The sequence below is a fragment of the Oncorhynchus mykiss genome, chromosome 17, assembly GCF_013265735.2.
Source record: "Oncorhynchus mykiss isolate Arlee chromosome 17, USDA_OmykA_1.1, whole genome shotgun sequence".
NCBI lineage: Eukaryota > Metazoa > Chordata > Actinopteri > Salmoniformes > Salmonidae > Oncorhynchus > Oncorhynchus mykiss.
The window spans coordinates 50,600,708-50,624,776 of NC_048581.1; the positions used below are offsets into that span (position 1 = coordinate 50,600,708).

General features: G+C 42.2%; 1 protein-coding gene across 2 annotated transcripts in view; it reads right to left on the reverse strand.

The window, feature by feature from the left end:
• The window catches only part of LOC110494977 (peroxisome proliferator-activated receptor delta), a 38,608-nt gene that overhangs the window by 10,261 nt on the left and 4,278 nt on the right, over positions 1 to 24,069 (reverse strand). For both annotated transcript variants that reach the window (XM_036948207.1, XM_036948206.1), the window contains exon 2: positions 4,694 to 5,145. In XM_036948207.1, the coding sequence (XP_036804102.1) occupies positions 4,694 to 5,084 (391 nt within the window). In that variant the 5' untranslated portion in view covers positions 5,085 to 5,145. The remainder of the gene's footprint in view (positions 1 to 4,693; positions 5,146 to 24,069) is intronic.

The window sequence follows — 24,069 nt, forward strand, 5'->3', positions numbered from 1 at the left end:
TTTCAATGACGGCCTAGGAGCGGTGGGTTAACTGCCTCGTTCAGGGGCAGAACGAAAGATTTTCTCCTCGTCAGCTCGGGGGATTCAAACTTGCAACCTTACAGTTAACTAGTCCAAAGCAATAATGACCTGCCTCTCTCTCGTTGCACTCCACAAGGAGACTGCCTGTTACGCGAATGCAGTAAGCCAAGGTAAGTTGCTAGCTAGCATTAAACTTATCTTATAAAAAACAAATCAATCATAATCACTAGTTAACTACACATGGTTGATGATATTACTAGATATTATCTAGCATGTCCTGCGTTGCATATAATCTGACTGAGCATACAAGTATCTGACTGAACGGTTGTAGGCAGAAGCAGGCGCGTAAACATTCATTCAAACAGCACTTCCGTGCGTTTTGCCAGCAGCTCTTCGTTGTGCGTCCAGCATTGCGCTGTTTATGACTTCCAGCCTCATCTCGAAAGTTCATAGGCTTGAGTAACCGAAGTGAAATGGCTAGCTAGTTAGCGCGCGCTAATAGAGTTTCAAACGTCACTCGCTCTGAGCGTTCTAGTAGTTGTTCCCCTTGCTCTGCATGGGTAACGCTGCTTCGATGGTGGCTGTTGTCGTTGTGTTGCTGGTTCGAGCCCAGGGAGGAGCGAGGAGAGGGACGGAAGCTATACTGTTACACTGGCAATATTAAAGTGCCTATAAGAACATCCAATTGTCAAAAGGTTAATGAAATACAAATGGTGTAGAGGGAAATAGTCCTATAATAACTAACTACAACCTAAAACTTCTTACCTGGGAATATTGAAGACTCATGTTGAAAGGAACCACAAGTTTTCATATGTTCTCATGTTCTGAGCAAGAACTGAAACGTTAGCTTTCTTACATAGCACATATTGCACTTTTACTTTGTTTTTGCATTATTTAAACCAAATTGAACATGTTTCATTATTTACTTGAGGCTAAATTGATTTGATTGATGTAGTATATTAAGTTAAAATAAGTGTTCTTTCAGTATTGTTGTAATTTATTTGTAATATTACAAATAAATAAATAAAATAATTTTAAAATAAAAATCGTCCGATTAATCGGTATCGGCTTTTTTGGTCCTCCAATAATCGGTATCGGCGTTGAAAAATCATAAACGGTCGACCTCTAGTACATATACACTGAGTATACAAATCATTATGCTCTTTCCATGACAGACTGACCAGGTGAAAGTTATGATCCCTTATTGATGTCAAATCAGTGTAGATGAAGGGGAGGAGACCAGTTAAAGGAGGAGCTTAAGCCTTGAGAATATTGAGACATGGATTGTGTTTGTACACTACCGTTGACAAGTTTGGTGTCACTTAGAAATGTCCTTGTTTTTGAAAGAAAATAAAATGTTATGTCCATTAAAATAACATCAAATTGATCAGAAATACAGTGAAGACAATGTTTATGTTGTAAACGACTATTGGAGCTGGAAATAGCAGATTTCCTATGGAATATCTACATAGGCATACAGAGGCCCATTATCAGCAACCATCACTCCTGTGTTCCAATGGCACATTGTGTTAGCAAATCCAAGTTATCATTTTAAAAGGCTAATTGGTCATTAGAAAACCCTTTTGCAATTATGTTAGCACAGCTGAAAACTGTTGTTCTGATTAAAGAAGCAATAAAACTGGCCTTCCATAGACTAGTTGAGTAACTGGAGCATTGGAATTTGTGAGTTTGTTTCTGTCCATTGTGAGCCTGTAATCAAAGGCTTTCTTCTGAAACTCATCAGTCTATTCTTGTTCTGAGAAACGAAGGCTATTCAATGTGAGAAATTGACAAACTGAAGACCTCGTACAACGCTGTGTACTACTCCCTTCACAGAACAGCACAAAATGCCTCTAACCAGAATAGAAAGAGTGGGAGGCCCTGGGGCACAACTGAGCAAGAGGACAAGTAAATTAGAGTGTCTAGTTTGAGAAACAGAAGCCTCACAAGTGCTCAACTGGCAGCTTCATTAAATAGTACCCGCAAAACACCAGTCTCAACGTCAACAGTGAAGAGGCGACTCTGGGATTCTCTGGCCTTCTAGGCAGAGTTGCAAAGAAAAAGCCACATCTCAGACTGGCCAACAAAAAGCAAAGATTAAGATGGGAAAAAGAACAGACACTGGACCAAGGAAGATTGGAAAAAAGTGTTATGGACAGACAAAATTAAGTTTGAGGTGTTCGCATCAAAGAAGAACATTCGTGAAACAAAATAAAAATGAAAAGATGTGAAGCATGGTGGAGGCAATGTGATGGTCTGGGGGTGCTTTGGTGGTGGTAAAGGGAGATTTGTACAGGGTAAAGGGGACCTTGAGAAGTGACTGGAATGGAGCGATAGGAAGGCTATCACTACAATTTCCATCCTACAAAAGGACAATGACCCAAAGCACAGCTCCAAACTATGCAAGAACTATTTAGGAAAGAAGCAGTCAGCTGATATTCTGTCTATAATGGAGTGGCCAGCACAGTCACCAGATCCCAACCCTATTGAGCTGTTGTGGGAGCAGCTTGACCATCCATATGTTATGTAAGAAGTGCCAATTTTTCCAGTTCCCCTGACTCTTATTTTGGTGATGGTTGGTTCTCAGATTATAATAATAATAATAATAATAATAATAATAATAATAATAATAATAATAAATTATCCTTTCTACATACTTTATATTTGGTTTACATCATTTAAGTTTACAGACTGTATTTTTTAGGGTTTCTATGACAGAAAAATCCCCGTTGTCATGATAATTACGTGCCGATACGATATGCATCCCAAGATTCTAAATGCGATTCGATACTGTGATTTTATTGCTATTTGATGTTCCAAACATATTTCTCATGTATGCTGCAGCGGGACAAGAGACCGCCATTAGTCATGGAAATAGGTGCTGAACACAAATTGGCTCCCTATTTTTTTTTAAGGTAGAAAATAAACAATGAATGAAAAATACTGGAGTTTGTGCAGGTACAGCAAACTAGACCAAAAATGATATTGCTATATCGTCAAAAATAATATCCCAATACGTAACTGTATTGATTGCCCCCATAGGCACTAAGTTCTAGATCAGAACAGTGCTATACTGAACAAAAATAAACGCAACATGTAACAATTTCAAAGATTTTACTGAGTTACAGTTCATATAAGGAAATCCGTCATTTTAAATAAATAAATTAGGCCCTAATCTATGGATTTCACATGACTGGGAATTGGCCACAGATAACTTTTTTTTTAAAGAAAGTAGGGGTGTGGATCCGAAAACAAGTCAGTATCTGGTGTGATCACCATTTGCCTCATGCAGCGATCAGGCTGTTGATTGTGGCCTGTGGAATGACTGTGCAAAGTTGCTGGATATTGGCAGGAACTGGAACACTGTCGTATAGCTCGATCCAGAGCATCCCAAACATGCTCAATGTGTGACATGTCTGCTGAGTATGCAGACCATAGAAGAACTGGTATATTTTCAGCTTCCAGGAATTGTGTACAGATCCTTGCGACATGGGGCTGAGCATTATCATGCTGAAACATGAGGTGATTGTGGACGATGAATGACATGACAATGGGCCTCAGGACTCAAATTGCCATTGATAAAATGCAATTTTAGTCGACGTACATAGCGTATGCCTGCCCATACCAGAACCGCACTGGCACCATGGGGCACTCTGTACACAACGTTGGCATCAGCAAACCGCTCGCCCACATGACACCATACACGCCGTCTGCCCGGTATAGTTGAGAATGATCTGTGAAGAGCACATTTCTTCGGCGTGCCAGTGGCCATAAAAAGGTGAGCATTTTCCCACTGAATTCAGTTACAACACCAAACTGCAGTCAGGTCAAGACCCTGGTGAGGACGACGAGCATGCAGATGGGCTTCCCTGAGACAATTTCTGACAGTTTGTGCAGAAATTCTGCAAACCCACAGTTTCATCAGCTGCCTGGGTGCTTGTCTCAGACGATCCTGCAGGTGAAGAAGCGGGATGTGGAGGTCTTGGGCTGGCGTGGTTACACGTGGTCTGTGGTTGTAAGGACGGTTGGACGTACTAACAAATTCTCTAAAACAACATTGGAGGCGGCTTATGGTAGAGAAATTAACATTCAATTCTCTGGCAACAGCTCTGGTGGACATTCCTACCATCAGTTGCACTACAATTGCACGCTCCCTCAAAACTTCAAACATTTGTGTGACAAAACTGCATGTTTTAGAGTTGTCTTTATTGCATGGAAGTAAACAAACATGTGCACTAAATTTGAGAGAAATAAGCTTTTTGTGCATATGGAATATTTCTAGGATCTTTTATTTCAGCTCATGGAACTTGGGACCAGCACTTTACATGTTGTGTTTATATTTTTGTTGTGTTTATATTTTTGTTCAATATAGATCAGAATACTGAGTTCTAGATTGGAACATAGTTCTTTTAAGTCAAGTTAACGAGGGGACTCGTTATAGGAGCCATGTCTAAAAGTAAACGTCAAAGGGAGTTTACTGTGTGAGGAGTGAAAGGTGATGCTGTGTGTTCATACTATAAAGAACAGCTCTGTCACTGGCTGATCAACACAGACGTAGCACACACATTTCACGAATAATCTTCAACTAGTACAAAGCTATCGAAGTTATGATTCTGTCCACAGTGGAGATTCCAGTTGTGTGAGTGTGAGGGAGTGTGTGCGTCTCTCTCACCTGTGCAGCTGCTGGAGGGGGCAGGGCTATCCGTATTGGAGGTGCTCTGGCTGTTACTACTACCCTTCTGTTTCTCCTCCTCTTTCTCCTGATCCTGAGAGTCCATTTCCCAGGAGCAAAGGACGTCCTCCCCCTCAGGCGACACCTCCGCTCCTCGCTCCCCCTCAGTATCCCATTTGCCCAGCCCCTTTGACAGCGGGTTTGGTTTCAGTTCCTTCAAGGCTGACTCCGGCTCCCTCTCTCCGTCCGAGGTGCACTCCCCATGTGGGGAGGCGGTCCTGTTCTGGCAGACACCCCCCTTCCTTACAGGACCCCCGACACGCCGCTTCCGATCCCGCCGTGGGTCGTCGCTCCTGACCGGCGCCAAGATGGTGGCCCTGGTGCCTTCCATGCCGCTGTGTGGCTTCCCCTGACTCTCAGCCACCCTCGATCATGGTGTCACCATTCCCGCCCTGTTGGTGAGGAGTGGAACAGCCAGTTAGTACAGATCTGTTACAGATTGGTTACAGGAATGATTTATTCCAAATTGGTGGTGGTTCAGGAGGATACATTGGTGCGTTGCAACCAATCGGAGCGGTTCTCACAGAATACAGTGACCGTTCAATCGGAATGCCTTTTACAAATCGAGACATCCAATTAGATCCATGAAACACTTCTCAACGTTGTTTTAACTGGAGAGATAATGAAAGGCTTCCATGTAAGTGTAACAGGCACAGTCTCTTCTGGAAACACTTGTCATAAGAAGCTTTGACCTGGTCCCATTCAACAGAACCCTCCACAGCTGAGACAGCCTCACCCAGTGCACCTCCAAACCAGAAAGACAGAAAGAGCCTCCCCATAGACACACAGCATATGGGCCAGGTTAGAGGTCTCCGATGCGGGCCTGGAGTTGGCCTGCTGCAGATGAGCACCAGCTGTTAAACTCTAAACAACTGTAATTGATCCAGCTAACCACTAACAGAGGGAGTGGGAAAAATGGGGGGGATAGAGAAGTAAGCAAAAAAATAAAATAATGCACCGACACACACGCAGTGTAACTTCTGCGTCATTGTGTGCCAGAAAGGGAGGAGAGTGGGTGTATGCATGAGAAAAACACACACACACACACACACACACACACACACACACACACGAGTAGGCTAGCCTCCAGGTCACAGCACGTGTGGGCCATGGGGCAGGCAAGGCTGTTTTTCTTCTACAGACACCTGTTGTTGGGAGGGAGAGCCCAAGGTCTGAGTGTCTGGTGTTGTCTGAGCTGAAGACGCTCTGTGTGCTGCGCGTGTGTGTCTAGGGACGATCTGCGCTTGGGATCAGCCAGAGCCACTGACCTTTCCCCACATTCCCCACTTTCTGCTGAACAGCCATGCACTTTCCCCCACTGGCCTTGGGTGGCTGTTTGTGTGTGTGCATGTCTGCCAAGTAGAAATAGGGTTCAAGGGAACAGAGACTGTAGGGCTGATTTCATGGGGGATCACCAAGTTTATCAGTCTGGTGCGTTTAGAAGAGGGAAGAGAGAATACCCTAAAGACATGGAATTTAAAACGCCTCCGCTTTGTACAACATACACACTCCAGAACTGCCTGAGGTACTGATTTTACAAGGTGTCAGAAATGGCCGATGCTTCAGATGGTATCAAGGGACCTAACGTTTGCCAGGAGAACACTCCCCACACCAGCAGCCTGTATCAGGCCGGCTGGGTCCATGGACTCGTGATGCTTAAAGCAAATCCTGACTCTGCCATTAGCATGACGCAACAGAAACCAGGATTCATAAAACCAGGTGATATTTTTCCACTTCTCAATTGTTCAGTGTTGGTGACCGTGTGCACGCTGGAGCCGCATCTTGTTTTTAGCTGATACGAGTGGAACCCGGTGTGGTTGTCTGCTGCAATAGCCCATCTGGGGCGGCAGGTAGCCTAGTGGTTAGAGCGTTGGGCCAGTAACCGAAAGGTTGCTGGATCGAATCCCCGAGCTGACAAGAAAAAAAAATCTGGTCGTTCTGCCCCTGAACAAGGCAGTTAAACCCACTGTTCCACGGTAGGCCGTCATTGTAAATAAGAATGTGTTCTTAACTGTGTTGCCTAGTTAAATAAAGGTTAAATACAAATACAATCTGTGACAAGGATCGACAAGTTCTGCATTCCGAGATGCCATTCTGCGCCATTATTTGTCTGTTTGTGGCTCGCCTGTTAGCTTGCGCCATTCTCCTTCGACCTTTCTCATCAGCGAGCTGTTTTCGCCCACAGGACGGCCGCTGACTGGTGCGATAAATAAAAACATCCATTCTTGGTAAACCCTAGACAATGTTGTGTGTGAAAAGCCCAAGAGGGCAGATGTTTTTGAGATTCTGGATCTGGAGCGCCTGGAACCGATGATCATATCACGCTCAAAGTTGCTTAGGCCCACTAACGTTCAATCGGATAGTAACCAAATGGCTGTCTGCCGGCTTTATATAGCAAGCTCCAGCCATATAACTCACTTGCTGTAGGAGCAAACCATTTTCTTGAATGGGGTGGTGTACCAAATAAACAGGACACTGTGTATATTCACTCAATAAAAAAAGCAAGCGCCAATTAAGATTCATTTATTGAAGGCATAATATCAACTGGTTCTATTATATTGTGGAACACAATCTTAAAAAACGCAGTAACCTCAGCAGTGGCACTTGCTTGTAGAAGCCAACGGCATATCCTCGTTTTGTTAATTTGACAGATGCTCTTATTTCTCTAGCCATAAAAGACACCTATTTTATAGTTAAAATAAATACAAACTTACAGAATAAAATATATATTTTTCCAAATGAAAAAAAGTTGCCAGCGAGGGGTAATGCGCATATTTCGTGCCTCAAACAGTTATTTTCCAAGAGTAATCATTTGAAACGGGGTTCAATTTTGCGAGTTGAAAGACAATTCTTTCAGGGTTACAAACCACAATAGGTTCTCTTTTCAATATACAAAATATTGGATTTTATTTTTTCTGCCTGTTCTTCGTAATTTTCAAAATGGATGAACAATTCCATATTGAATACTGCATGGTGATTCATTCCGACAGCGACATCCGTTTGGCGAGTAGGCATATGCTTAATGATTCTGATGAAAGTACACTGTCTATAATCAGGTTTTTGCATATTTTCAGGGTGGAACCTGTATGTTTAGGGGGGGTTATAGCCCAGTCTAACCAATTCTAAAAAGGCACTAGCAGTTCACAAGGTAGCTTAATCGAAAAATAGACTGGACGCAATTATTCGAAAACTGCAGCTCATTGTTGCAAAACATATTGACCTACTTCAAAATCAACCAGTCCATTTTGAATTTGTGATAAAAACTCATAATTTGGCAAGGAATGTAGCTTGTATATCCTCCTCTCCTAACGGGAGCTTGTGTGCACACTCAGCATGTGTGTGTGAAGGGAGCCGTCGGAACGCAATTGAGTGAATGGGACACGGAGGGGAAAGGGAATTTAGGGAAAAGAACTGTGTGATGCTTGGCTTGGTTTCTTTTTTGTTGTGCCCTGCAATGCACATGTACAAATGAAACACTAGAGTGAAAGCAAATTATGTTGCCAAGACAAAATGTAACTTGCCATAATAGCCTATTTGTTTTATTTAACCTTTATTTAACCAGGTAGGCAAGTTGAGAACAAGTTCTCATTTACAATTGCGACCTGGCCAAGATAAAGCAAAGCAGTTCGACACATACAACAGAGTTACACATGGAGTAAAAACAAACATACAGTCAATAATACAGTAGAAAAAAAAGTATATATACACAATGTGAGCAAATGAGGTGAGATAAGGGAGGTAAAGGCAAAAAAAAGGCCATGGTGACAAAGTAAATACAATATAGCAAGTAAAACACTGGAATGGTAGATTTGCAGTGGAAGAATGTGCAAAGTAGAAATATAAATAATGGGGTGCAATGGAACAAAATAAATAAATAAATAAATACAGTAGGGAAAGAGGTAATTGTTTGGGCTAAATTATAGATGGGCTATGTACAGGTGCAGTAATAGATGAGCTGCTCTGACAGCTGGTGCTTAAAGCTAGTGAGGGAGATAAGTGTTTCCAGTTTCAGAGATTTTTGTAGTTCGTTCCAGTCATTGGCAGCAGAGAACTGGAAGGAGAGGCGGCCAAAGGAAGAATTGGTTTTGGGGGTGACCAGATAGAAAAACCTGCTGGAGCGCGTGCTACAGGTGGGTGCTGCTATGGTGACCAGCGAGCTGAGATAAGGGGGGACTTTACCTAGCAGGGTCTTGTAGATGACCTGGAGCCAGTGGGTTTGGCGACGAGTATGAAGCGAGGGCCAGCCAAAGAGAGTGTACAGGTCGCAGTGGTGGATAGTATATGGGGCTTTGGTGACAAAACGGATGGCACTGTGATAGACTGCATCCAATTTATTGAGTAGAGTGTTGGAGGCTATTTTGTAAATGACATCGCCGAAGTCGAGGATTGGTAGGATGGTCAGTTTTACAAGGGTATGTTTGGCAGCATGAGTGAAGGATGCTTTGTTGTGAAATAGGAAGCCAATTCTAGATTTAACTTTGGATTGGAGATGTTTGATGTGAGTCTGGAAGGAGAGTTTACAGTCTAACCAGACACCTAGGTATGTGTAGTTGTCCACATATTCTAAGTCAGAGCCATCCAGAGTAGTGTTGTCGGACAGGCAGGCAGGTGCAGGCAGCGATCAGTTGAAGAGCATGCATTTAGTTTTACTTGTATTAAAGAGCAATTGGAGGCCACGGAAGGAGAGTTGTACGGCATTGAAGCTCGCCTGGAGGGTTGTTAACACAATGTCCAACGAAGGGCCAGAAGTATACAGAATGGTGTCGTCTGCGTAGAGATGGATCCGAGACTCACTTGCAGCAAGAGTGACATCATTGATGTATGCAGAGAAGAGAGTCGGTTCAAGAATTGAACCCTGTGAAACCCCCATAGAGACTGCCATAGGCCCAGACAACAGACCCTCCGATTTGACACACTGAACTCTGTCAGAGAAGTAGTTGGTGAACCAGGCGAGGCAATCATTTGAGAAACCAAGGCTGTCGAGTCTGCCGATGAGAATGTGGTGATTGCCGATGAGAATGTGGTGATTGACAGAGTCTAAAGCCTTGGCCAGGTCAATGAATACAGCTGCACAGTATTGTTTCTTATCGATGGCGGTTAAGATATCGTTTAGGACCTTGAGCGTGGCTGAGGTGCACCCATGACCGGCTCTGAAACCAGATTGCATAGCGGAGAAGGTATGGTGGGATTCGAAATGGTCAGTAATCTGTTCGTTGATTTGACTTTCGAAGACCTTAGAAAGGCAGGGTAGGATAGATATAGGTCTGTAGCAGTTTGGGTCAAGAGTGTCCCCCCATTTGAAGAGGGTGATGACTGCAGCTGCTTTCCAGCCTATAGGCCAATATGCACAAAGATGTCTGCAAATTCTCTGAAAAGCCTAAAAGAAATTCTAGATCCTATATCTCTAGATCCTAGTTTGACAGGTTGCACATCAAAATATCAATTCCCTGGATATGTTATATGAAATAGCTTACTTTTTAAAATCATAGGCTACCATCTCAGTTGTCTTACTTGGCACTGGAAATTAATTGTCTGCTGCTAATGTAAAATAACAGTGCATTAAAAATAAAATTCTGCATTTATTGTTATTCAGCAAAATATTTACCTATATCCCAATATTACATGTCCATAATCGCCCAGCTCTAGCAACTCCCAAAAAAATATTTATCGTAATTTATGGCTAAAGTCTTTAAATCAGATTATTTTAATTGTGATATGGATTTTTGTCCACATCACCCAGCTCTACAACATAACCTGGTACTAAATAGGGCTGGGATGATACCAGTATCGTGATACTTATTGGTATCGTGGCAAGGAAACAAAACACAGAGGACAGAACTTCCCTAGGAAAACAGCCCTAATGTTTGAAACAAATATGCCACCCAGAGTCACATTTATTTATTTTCCAAGCTACAGCACACAATATTTTACATACAGCAGGTCTTTAAAAAGGATCAAAGTGTTCGGTCTGCTTTGTATTTTCCTTTTTGCCATAAAAAATAATAAGAATAAGAATAATATATACAGTGGGGAAAACAAGTATTTGATAACCTGCAAAATCAGCAGTGTTTCCTACTTACAAAGCATGTAGAGGTCTGTCATTTTTTATCATAGGTACACTTCAACTGTGAGAGACGGAATCTAAAACAAAAATCCAGAAAATCACATTGTATGATTTTTAAGTAATTAAATTAGCATTTTATTGCATGACATAAGTATTTGATCACCTACCAACCAGTAAGAATTCCGGCTCTCACAGACCTGTTAGTTTTTCTTTAAGAAGCCCTCCTGTTCTCCACTCCTTACCTGTATTAACTGCACCTGTTTGAACTCGTTACCTGTATAAAAGACACCTGTCCACACACTCAATCAAACAGACTCCAACCTCTCCACAATGGCAAAGACCAGAGAGCTGTGTAAGGATATCAGGGATAAAATTGTAGACCTGCATAAGGCTGGGATGGGCAACAGGACAATAGGCAAGCAGCTTGGTGAGAAGACAACAACTGTTGGCGCAATTATTAGAAAATGGAAGAAGTTCAAGATGACGGTCAATCACCCTCGGTCTGGGGCACCATGCAATACCTCACCTTGTGGGGCATCAATGATCATGAGGAAGGTGAGGGATCAGCCCAGAACTACACGGCAGGACCTGGTCAATGACCTGAGGAGAGCTGGGACCACAGTCTCAAAGAAAACCATTAGTAAAACACTACGCAGTCATGGATTCAAATCCTGCAGCACACGCATGGTCCCGTTGCTCAAGCCAGCGCATGTCCAGGCCCATCTGAAGTTTGCCAATGACCATCTGGATGATCCAGAGGAGGAATGGGAGAAGGTCATGTGGTCTGATGAGACAAAAATAGAGCTTTTTGGTCTAAACACCACTCGCCGTGGAGAAGAAGGATGAGTACAACCCCAAGAACACCATCCCAACCATGAAGCATGGAGGTGGAAAAAATCATTATTTGGGGATGCTTTTCGGCAAAGGGGACAGGACAACAGCACCGTATTGAGGGGAGGATGGATGGGGCCATGTATCGCGAGATCTTGGCCAACAACCTCCTTCCCTCAGTAAGAGCATTGAAGATGTGTCGTCATGCTGGAAGATCCAGCCACAACGACCCAAAACACAAGGAGAGGCCCCGTAAGAAGCATCTCAAGGTCCTGGAGTGGCCAAGCCAGTCTCCAGACCTGAACCCAATAGAAGATCTTTGGAGGGAGCTGAAAGTCCGTATTGCCCAGCGACAGCCCCGAAACCTGAAGGATCTGGAGAAGGTCTGTATGGAGGAGTGGGCCAAAATCCCTGCTGCAGTGTGTGCAAACCTGGTCAAGAACTACTGGAAACATGATCTCTGTAATTGCAAACAAAGGTTTCTGTACCAAATATTAAGTTCTGCTTTTCTGATGTATCAAATACTTATGTCATGCAATAAAATGCAAATTAATAACTTAAAAATCATACAATGTGATTTTCTGGATAAGTAAGTCGAAAAACCTGCAAAATCGGCAGTGTATCAAATACTTGTTCTCCCCACTGTATATAGAGATACTGATATTGTCCCGGCCCTAGTACTAGCTACGCTACAAATAAACATCCAGACGATACACAGAACCAACAGCTAAAAGGATTGATCCAGGAGGCGAGCAGCTAGATGGCAGAAGGTGAGAGGAAGCACTGAAGGCTTATGTCATTGCACTGTCAGTGTAGGCATCGCTTGTGGGGTCTTCACAATGACTTCAGGTGATCAGTTGTGGTTTGCTGATGATATCACAGTCACCACTGGTAGCATCCACTCCGTCAACAAAAAAAATGTTAGTGGAAGGGCGGGAGTCGGGAGAAACCTTAGTCAAACTATGCCCTGTAACGTTACTGCCTATTCACTCAATCTGCTGCCTGACAGGCTGGCTAATGGCGATACAGGTTTTTTTAATGTCATCTGGATCTTCATAACTATCAGCTAGCTATGTGTGAATCATAATAATCTAGCTAGTTTAACAGGCAAAAACGACCTTAAACTAATGTTATGCCAGGTAAATGATTAGCTGTCAATTCATTGTGGCTAGCTAGCCATTTAGCCTTATTGACTTACTATGGGCTTGCAATATATGCCCACTACACTGGGTATTGTAGGCAGGTGCCACAATTAACAATGTATTTATTAACGTATCAAAATAAAATATTGTAGTCAGGCAAACATATGAGATGCGAATGGGTAACATTTCGTTCTAAAGTCTGAGTTCTCCTAATAACAGTATTTCGCAAGTATACGTGTGCATGAGTCAAACAACCCATTCTGCATTCAAACTAGTTACGTCATCAAATCTCAATTTCTGAACACTAAGCAAAACAAAGCCCATTGGCTGAACTCCGATACATAACAGTAACAAGATCAAAGAGAACCCATTCTCTGATGAATCAATGACTGACTAGACGAGCCACACCGCCCGGAGCCCTTGGCAGTGGCTCATAATGCTAAACTTCTAAAATCTTTCCCAACAGTCCCCAGCTTTGGTGCGATTAAGACAAAGCAAAGAACGCATTCATTTCCCAGTGTTAAATAAGAGCAGCTTAGGCAGGAATGATTGAGGCTGGCTGCGTCATAGTTAATCTACAAGCTGGATTTAAAGAGCCAAAAAACTGACAGGAGAGAGGGAAGGAAGGATGGAGAGGGAAGTAGATGGATGTGTCCCAATGCTTTTAAACAGGTTCCTTGTCACCTTCCCTTCACAAGACAGCGAATCCTTCCTTTCTTATAATCAGTAACTGATGATCTGATGTGACCGGATTGGTGAAGGAAATTGTGTTCAGTCATTAGCTCAGGAAGGAGGGATGCATTTCATAAGTATTCAAACAAGCCCTAGGCCTTAGTTTATCATCATGTTTTGTTGTGTTATTTTAGACCAGTGATCATGAAGGAGAGAACATAAGAAAAGGAAGGACAGGTGATGAGGAGAAGAAGCCAGTGGATTAGACATAACAGGGACCTGCTGGCAACAGCCTTTTAAACAATAGAGACAATCAAGGTCAAAGTTGCCTCGTAGTTAGTCTTGTTCCCTAAAACAAACTATCCTATGAGTGCCCCCCCCCATCCCCTCTCCACCCAGCTCTTGTATGCACCTCCCACTTCTCCAGTGAAAACAGACCAGATGAACTGGTGCTCCTCCCTCTGTGCCCACTAAAGCTCACTGAATGGGACGACCATTCACCTCCGACCCAGATCAGTGATAAACACACATTGTGAAAGACCAGAGGGATTATTTTAAAATTAGGGGAATATGCCCTAGGTGGACTCTATGGAGCTCTTCATCAACTATAAGCATTTCAAATGGGCAGCGACTTTGAATGGTTGGGGATTAGCCTACTATAGGCCTAGATGGTTCAATTTGGCAAGTTCTTACTTGCGTCTCTTACCCTAAAGATATAAATGCCACCACAATGGTATACATCAGTCAAGTCTACACATTCTATATTCATGGGTTAATTTGCGATCTAGGTTATGGGTTTATGTTATACAAAGTATGAATGGACTGGTTTACATTGATACTCTGTCATAAGAGACAAAATTATCACTTTCAAAAATGTTTATACTAGTGAAATCTGAAAACTAGTTTGACAGGTTGTGGGTGGGGGACAAGTCTAAATGCTCTTGATTTCTTTGGGAAAAGTCACCGGAGAGGAAACTTAAGCTTAAGTCATCTGAAGGCAGCCGATACTGTTTTTTTTTTTGGTGTGTTGCTTAAGAAAGAAAGAAAGAATCAACCAGGCTTAGTGTCCATATAGACAGATACATCTTCGTACTCCCAAAACACTGAAGTTCTAGAAATGTGTGCAACATCCTTGCAAAATACAAAATACTAGCCCATCAACTTCAACTAGGCCTTATGCTATGCTTCGGCAGCAACACACAGCCTAGCTCCTGGTTTTCTAAACAATGAAAACATTGTGTAGCCTAAATATTACTCCACACATGACATTGGAAGAAAAAATATAGCCCAAAGCCACAATTGTAAAGTATTGAAAACAAAAGAGTTGGAAGCAATGCGGACAGACCCTAGCACTGACATTATATCCTGCTTTAAGTTTACACACACTTAGCGTGCGTAGATCTATGCACGTGCGTGAGCTGATGGACTTTCCTCTAAAACGGTAACATGATACCTCACTGATCCAGACTCGCAAATAACAAAATTCACAAGGGGGTGACAGAAGTTCTCTTGTGGTCTTCTCATTTGATGTGAATGCAAAATAAGAGTCTCCCCTTGCTAGCAAGTTGGCTAAACACTGCAAGCTAGCTAACCTTTAAGCTTCCTACATCGCCATGTGTAATAATAGGATTTATAATTAATATGCCCTGGCAAATATTATTATTATACTTGCCGGTGTAACATATCAAATTGAGATAATGTTGTATGTTGCTTCAATGTACCCAGTCCCATATCAGCTAAAAATAGAAGTAATACTTTTTTAGTTGCAGAGAAAAGGAAGGTATCTCGCAGCTGTTTTTACAAATAGCATGGAATCAGTAGTTATTACTTTAAACAAAATACATTTTTGGGGGCGGATTCTAATAAGGCTTCAGTGTTTGAACATTTACTGATATTATATTTACTTAATGCAAAATAGGTTACTGGTAGGGCTAACGTTAGCAGGCTATATAGATTTAGCAATCTTGCAAGTTGATTTGTAACAATAAAAACAAAGTAATTGCTTGTAAGTCGGCTGAAAATTAAATTAAAACCAGTAGTCATGAGTGCAAACGATTTAGTGGAAATTTAAGTTATAGGTGTAAAGTAATTTGCGTTAGAGTTTACATTATAGGGAAAAGGCTGTGTTACTGAGTCCTCCATATTACATCACACTCCGGAAAAACATTTTCCGACATGATTCCGGCATTCTGATCGATTTTATGTCATACTTATCTAGTCGAAACCCTACCAGATAGCGCTCACCTTACTGCTACCGCCCCCACCCACTCAGCAACGATTTATATGCTGTGTGCCTCTCCTCCATGTTCTCATTTCTCATCAATGTGATGGCTCATTGCAGTGATATATGACAGCGTGTTCATAGACATCCAATAATATGTTCTTACGGTGTGAGAGATCAAGCTTTGTACTTGCAGAGAAATCAAAGTACAATTTCTCCATTCAGACAGTCACGTTTATTTTCGACACGGCATCTTGTAGTCTGTTCCAAGACGTGTCATTAGGGGGCAACATTGAAGCCAACATCCTCTACCATTGATAATGGCTGCATATCAACTGTACCTTATCGCACTGCTGCCAGCAGCGGGTTGGATGTTATGGTGGCTTACTTTCAGCATTGCACCTGTACTGCCACTGTAGCTCAATTCCAGCTAGCAAAGTTAGAATTTCACTTCGCTGCTGTCGCTGCCCTGCCATTTTTCCAACAGTTAACAATGACATGCGAAGCGATTTAAATCCGTGGCAAATAATTTGAAAGATGTCTATCTCCGAACATTACACCATCCTTGCGTTCGGTATTTGTTTAAGTGTAATTGTTCCCTTTATGATGATGATGATTGGGACCAGTTGGTGGTAATTTTGTGACTTAAAATAAAAACTTACAGTGCATTGTGAAAGTATTCGGCCCCCTTGAACTTTGCGACCTTTTGCCACATTTCAGGCTTCAAACATAAAGATATAAAACTGTATTTTTTTGTGAAGAATCAACAAGTGGGACACAATCATGAAGTGAAACAGCATTTATTGGATATTTCAAACTTTTTTAACATATCAAAAACTGAAAAATTGGGCGTGCAAAATTATTCAGCCCCCTTAAGTTAATACTTTGTAGTGCCACCTTTTGCTGCGATTACAGCTGTAAGTCGCTTGGGGTATGTCTATCAGTTTTGCACATCGAGAGACTGAAATTTTTTCCCATTCCTCCTTGCAAAACAGCACGAGCTCAGTGAGGTTGGATGGAGAGCATTTGTGAACAGCAGTTTTCAGTTCTTTCCACAGATTCTCGATTGGATTCAGGTCTGGACTTTGACTTGGCCATTCTAACACCTGGATATGTTTATTTTTGAACCATTCCATTGTAGATTTTGCTTTATGTTTTGGATCATTGTCTTGTTGGAAGACAAATCTCCGTCCCAGTCTCAGGTCTTTTGCAGACTCCATCAGGTTTTCCAGAATGGTCCTGTATTTGGCTCCATCCATCTTCCCATCAATTTTAACCATCTTCCCTGTCCCTGCTGAAGAAAAGCAGGCCCAAACCATGATGCTGCCACCACCATGTTTGACAGTGGGGATGGTGTGTTCAGCTGTGTTGCTTTTACGCCAAACATAACGTTTTGCATTGTTGCCAAAAAGTTCAATTTTGGTTTCATCTGACCAGAGCACCTTCTTCCACATGTTTGGTGTGTCTCCCAGGTGGCTTGTGGCAAACTTTAAACTACACTTTTTATGGATATCTTTAAGAAATGGCTTTCTTCTTGCCACTCTTCCATAAAGGCCAGATTTGTGCAATATACGACTGATTGTTGTCCTATGGACAGAGTCTCCCACCTCAGCTGTAGATCTCTGCAGTTCATCCAGAGTGATCATGGGCCTCTTGGCTGCATCTCTGATCAGTCTTCTCCTTGTATGAGCTGAAAGTTTAGAGGGACAGCCAGGTCTTGGTAGATTTGCAGTGGTCTGATACTCCTTCCATTTCAATATTATCGCTTGCACAGTGCTCCTTGGGATGTTTAAAGCTTGGGAAATCTTTTTGTATCCAAATCCGGCTTTAAACTTCTTCACAACAGTATCTCGGACCTGCCTGGTGTGTTCCTTGTTCTTCATGATGCTCTCTGCGCTTTTAACGGACCTCTGAGACTATCACAGTGCAGGTGCATTTATACGGAGACTTGATTACACACAGGTAGATTGTATTTATCATCATTAGTCATTTAGGTCAACATTGGATCATTCAGAGATCCTCACTGAACTTCTGGAGAGAGTTTGCTGCACTGAAAGGGGCTGAATAATTTTGCACGCCCAATTTTTCAGTTTTTGATTTGTTAAAAAAGTTAATATCCAATAAATGTCGTTCCACTTCATGATTGTGTCCCACTTGTTGTTGATTCTTCACAAAAAAATACAGTTTTATATCTTTATGTTTGAAGCCTGAAATGTGGCAAAAGGTCGCAAAGTTCAAGGGGGCCGAATACTTTCGCAAGGCACTGTAGATGGGCTGTTTACAGATGGGCTATCTACCTACCTCATCCCTATACAGTATTTATTTATCTTGCCCCTTTGCACCCCAGTACCTCTACTTGCACATTCATCTTCTGCACATCTACCTTTCCAGTGTTTAAATTGCTATATTGTAATTACTTTGCCACCATGGCCTATTTATTGCCTTAACTCCCTTATCTTACCTCATTTGCACTCACTGTACATAGACTTTTTGTTTTCTTTTGTTCTGCTGTATTATTGACTATATGTTTTGTTTATTCCATGTGTAACTCTGTGTTGTTGTATGTGTCAAATTGCTATGCTTTATCTTGGCCAGGTCACAGTTGCAAATGAGAACTTGTTCTCAACTAGCCCCTTTGCCTTCTGAACAGGGTGTTGGAGGTGTTGGAAACATTCCACAGGGAAGTTGGTCCATGTTGACGCAATAGTGTCACACAGTTGCTGCAGACTGGACGGTGGTAGTGTGATGCTGCGAACAGCCCTTCCATCTCATCCCAAAGATGCTCTACTGGGTAGAGGTCTGGGGACTGCACAGGACACTCAAGTAAACGGACCTCATTGTCATGCTAAAGACAGTTTTTTTCCACTCCTCAATTGTCCAGTGTTGGTGATCGCGTGCCCACTGGAGCTGCTTCTTCTCGCTTTAGCTGAGAGGAGTGGAACCCTCTGCTGCAATAGCCCATCCGTGACAAGGATCGAAGAGTTGTGCATTCCGAGATGCCGTTCTGCACACCACTGTTGTACTGCGCCGTCATTTGTCTGTTTGCGGCCCGCATGTTAGCTTGCACCATTCAACCTCTCATAAACTAGCTGTTTTCGCCCACAGGACTGCCGCTAACTGGATGCTTTTTGTTTGTCGCACCATTCTCTGTAAACTCTAGACACGGTTGCGTGTGAAAAGCCCAGGAGGGCGGCTGTTTCTGAGATACTGAATCCGGAGCACCGGTCACCGACAATCATACCATGCTCAAAGTCACTTAGGTCCCTCGTTTTGCCCTTCAATCGAACAGTAACTGAGTGCCTCGATGCCAGTCTGCCTACTTTATATAGTATACCATTGCCACGTGATCCATTTTCATGAATGGGATGGTGTACTTCATTAACAGGCCAGTGAGTGAGTGAGAAAAAAAAAATATATATATAGGCACCGGAACCGAGCCATAACGGAAACTGGGTATCTAACACCCCACTATCAGATAAGGAGGGCAATGTTTGCTTTTTGTCTCCCAATTGTGAACTGAAGTTGAAATTTCACAATGAAATTTAGGAGCACAATTTCTAAAGCTAGAATCCTTCATTTTTTTTAGGCACACTAGTGAACTTAAATTAAAATTCCAGGTCACACAGAAAACAAGTTATGTGCATATGCAAGTAAAATTGTCACACTGTAGAGTCCTGTGTATATACAGTGCATTCAGAAAGTATTAAGATCCCTTGACTTTTTCCACATTTTGTTACGTTACAGCCTTATTGTAATACAGTTGTATTTATATTTTTTCCTCATCAATCCACACACAATAGCCCATAATGACAAAGCGAAAGCAGGGTTATAGAAATGTTTTCATATTTAAAAATAAAACAGAAATACCGTAATACCATTTGCTATTTGCATTTGCTATTTGCATTTGCTATGAGACTCGAAATTGAGCTCAGGTGCATCCTGTTTCCATTGATCATCCTTGAGATGTTTCTGAATTGAGTCCACGTGTGGCAAATTCAATTGATTGGACCCGATTTGGAAATGCACACTCAACTGTCTATATAAGGTCCCACAGTTCACAGTGCATGTCAGAGCCAAAACCAAGTCATGAGGTCGAAGGAATTGGCCGTAGAGCTCCAAGACAGGATTGTGTCGAGGCACAGATCTGAGGAAGGGTACCAAAACATTTCTGCATCATTGAAGATGCCCAAGAATACAGTGGCCTCCATCATTCTTAAATTGAAGAAATTTGGAACCACCAAGACTCTTCCTAGAGCTGGATGCCCGGCCAAACTGAGCAATCTGGGGAAAAGAGATCTCGGTCAGAGAGGTGACCAACAACCTGGTGGTCACTTCGACAGAGCTCCAGAGTTCTTCTGTGGAGATGAGAGAACCTTCCAGAAGGACAACCATCTCTGCAGCACTCCACCAATCAGGCTTTTATGGTAGAGTGGCCAGATGGAAGCTACTCCTCAGTAAAAGGCACATGACATGAGAAACAAGACCATGAGAAACAAGATTCTCTGGTCTGATGAAACCAAGCTTGAACTTGTTTGCCTGAATGCCAAGTGCCACATCTGGAGGAAACCTGGCACCATCATGCTGTGGGGATGTTTTTCAGTGGCAGGGACTGGGAGACTACTCAGGATTGAGGGAAAGATGAACGGAGTAAAGTACAGAGAGATCCTTAATGAAAACCTGCTCCAGAGTGCTCAGGACCTCAGACCGTAGCCAAGGTTCACCTTCCAAGAAGACAATGACCCTAAGCACACAGTCAAGACAAAGGAGGAGTGGCTTTGGGACAAGTCTCTGAATGTCCTTGATTGGCCCAGCCAGAGCCTGGACTTCAACCTGATCAAACATATCTGGAGAGATCTGAAAATAGCTGTGCTGCAACGCTCCCCATCCAACCTGACAGAGCTTGAGAGGATCTGCAGAGAATTGGAAACTTCCCAAATACAGGTGTGCCAAGCTTGTATCATCATACCCAAGAACTGAGGCTGTAATCACTGCCAAAGCTGCTTCAACAAAGTATTGAGCAAAGGGTCTGAATACTTACGGAAATGTTATTTCATTTATTTATTTTTTTAAATGCATTTCTTTCCATCCTAAAAACCTGTTTTTGCTTCGTCATTATGAGGTATTGTGTGTAGATTGATGAGGAGAAAAAACTAGTTAAGGCTAACGTCACAATGTGTAAAAAGTCAATGAGAGTGAATATAAATATCAACACTTATGCACCTGAACATTCTGCCTCCTGAATATCTGGCCTGAAGACCGCATCTCTACGTTACTTATTTCACAGACTCTACAAGGTGTTGAAAGCGTTCCACAGGGATGCTGGCCCATGTTGGCTTCCCACAGTTGTGTCAAGTTGGCTGCATGTCCTTTGGGTGGTGGACCATTCTTGATACAAACGGGAAACCGTTGAGCATGAAAAACCCAATAAAAATACAAACTCAATCTACTTTAAAATGACTAAAACCAAATCAAAACTGTGTAGAAATGATAATGGACGTATATTCAGACAGTTTCTTGACTGTCCAGGTCGCTAACAATCACTAGACTGTCAAATTCCAAAAACAATGGATAGAGGACTATTTCTTGCTAATTTTGACAGCAAGAATATATACATTTTCAGCGGGGCCCTCTGGATATCGTTGAAATCCGAATGCGGCCTCCGGGGCAAAATGAGTTTGACACCCCTGGTTTAGACTATTTGGAAGGTTATTTTTCTCCCGCTTTGACCGTGCAGTGCGGTAGAAGCAATTGTTGTCCTCATTATGAAATTATCAACTTTCCCCTGTACATCTAAAAAATTACCATATACACTGTTTAAAGCAAAACAACCTAAACTATTGCTGATGAACCTGATCGAAATAAAATGTAATGTAGGCTAAGCCCCGATCAGCAGGTAGGCTATATAGCCAGATGCGAGTCCCGTCTCAGGCGGTTGGTTAGGCTACTTTATTCCAGTAAACACAAATTTCAACAACGCATTTGATAATAACCTAGCAACTTACATTGGTTGTCACTCAACTAACAAAGCCTAATATTGTGCAAGCCATTTTACAAACACTTGAACGCTGAAGGTGATGCGCAGCCTACGTGCGAAGCAGCGCACAGTTTGAATAGGCTACTGATATTGCCTGGGTTGTTCGACATGCAAAATGACTTGTTGATCAATGATTGTCAACACAGTAACATGCTTAGTTTGACACAGACTGTGGTTTGTGACTATTATGATATCCAATTGTAGCCAAATCAATTGCAGTAATTCCGTTACAGAATTTATTCGGAAACCCTGTTACCAATTTGGTAACGGAGTTAAGAGTTTAATTACTTAAAGGGATATGCTAGCAGATACCCATACACTTCCAGTCATTGCGCTAATGCTAGTTAACATTGGCTCGCCAAAATACCACCAACTTCCTTCATAGCCTGGTTCCTCTCTAGGTTTCTTCCTAGGTTCTGGCCTTTCTAGGGAGTTTTTCCTAGCCACCGTGCTTCTACACCTGCATTGCTTGCTGTTTGGGGTTTTTGGCTGAGTTTCTGTACAGCACTTTGAGATATCAGCTGGTGTACGAAGGGCTATATAAATAAATTTGATTGATTGAAGAACAGAGACATGTTCAGCATCCAGGAATTGTGCACAGATCCTTGCGACATGGGGCTGTGCATTATCATGCTGAAACATGAGGTGATGGTGGACGATGAATGGCACGACAATGGGCCTCAGGATTCAAAGTGTCATTGTTAAAATGCAATTGTATTCATTGTCTGTAGCTTATGCTTGCCCATAACCCTAACACCACCATGGGGCATTTAGTTAACAATGACATCAGCAAACCGGTGCCCACAGGACACCATGAAACATTGGACCAAGACTTTACTTGTTGAGTTTATATTTTTGTTTAGTGTATTTTTTTTTTTTTTTTTACATCAAATTTTTGGGAGTGATGGCCACATTTTAGCAGCAGCGGCCCATCGCTACTAAATTAATATAGGGAAAACACTGCAAGTGCCTGCTGCACCTCCCACTGCAGCATGAATAAGTCAACATCAGCAGACATGCCCAAGCCAACCCACAAGTCCATGTACTTTCACACAGTGGTTACTGCCTAGTCAGAATGATGAGGTGTGAAACCACACAATGTGTCCTCACAGCTCTAGTCAGTGTGTGTGTGGTGCCACTGCAACTAAACTGCACTCCCCAATGAGCAATGAATATGAAATATTAACAATGACTACTCAAATGCCAAAGACATGACCAAATGACAGGCTGAGGATAACTTTTGCTTATAGAAAAAAAAACAGACATGACACCAAGTCAACAACTCTAGCATAGTATCCTGCTTCCACGAAAAGCCTGACTAGATGCTTATAGCAATACTAACCTCTACAGTCCGATTAACTAATAAGTAAAGGGACCCTTATCACCGAGATGCACCCAGATGGTAGCTTACTTTTCTTCACGACCACTAAACCCACAATAAATTGAGTGATGCAATTACGCATCTAATTGGATAGATCAACACACTTTCTGGAGAGAGTACTACTCACAGACCCGTTAAATCCTTATCTTATAAAAAACAATCAATCATAATCACTAGTTAACTACACATGGTTGATGATATTACTAGATATTATCTAGCGTGTCCTGCGTTGCATATAATCTGACTGAGCATACAAGTATCTAAGTATCTGATTTAGCTGTGGTAGGCAGAAGCAGGCGCGTAAACATTAATTCAAACAGCACTTTCGTGCGTTTTGCCAGCAGCTCTTCGTTGTGCGTCAAGCATTGCGCTGTTTATGACTTCAAGCCTATCAACTCCCGAGATGAGGCTGGTGTAACCGAAGTGAAATGGCTAGCTAGTTAGCGCGCGCTAATAGAGTTTCAAATGTCACTCGCTCTGAGCTTTCTAGTAGTTGTTCCCCTTGCTCTGCATGGGTAACGCTGCTTCGATGGTGGCTGTTGTCGTTGTGTTGCTGGTTCGAGCCAAGGGAGGAGCGAAGAGAGAGACGGAAGCTTTACTGTTACACTGGCAATACTAAAGTGACTATAAGAACATCCAATAGTCAAAGGTTAATGAAATACAAATGGTATAGAGGGAAATAGTCCTATAATTCTTGTTCTGAGCAAGGAACTGAAACGTTAGCTTTCTTACTTATTGCACTTTTACTTTCTTCTCCAACACTTTGTTTTTGTATTATTTAAACCAAATTTAACATGTTTCATTATTTACTTGAGGCTAAATTTAATTTATTGATGTATTATATTAAGTTAAAATAAGTGTTCATTCAGTATTGTTGTAATTGTCATTACAATGTGCTCAGTCCCCTTCTGTACTCCCTGTTCACTCATGACTGCATGGCCAGGCATGACTCCAACACCATCATCAAGTTT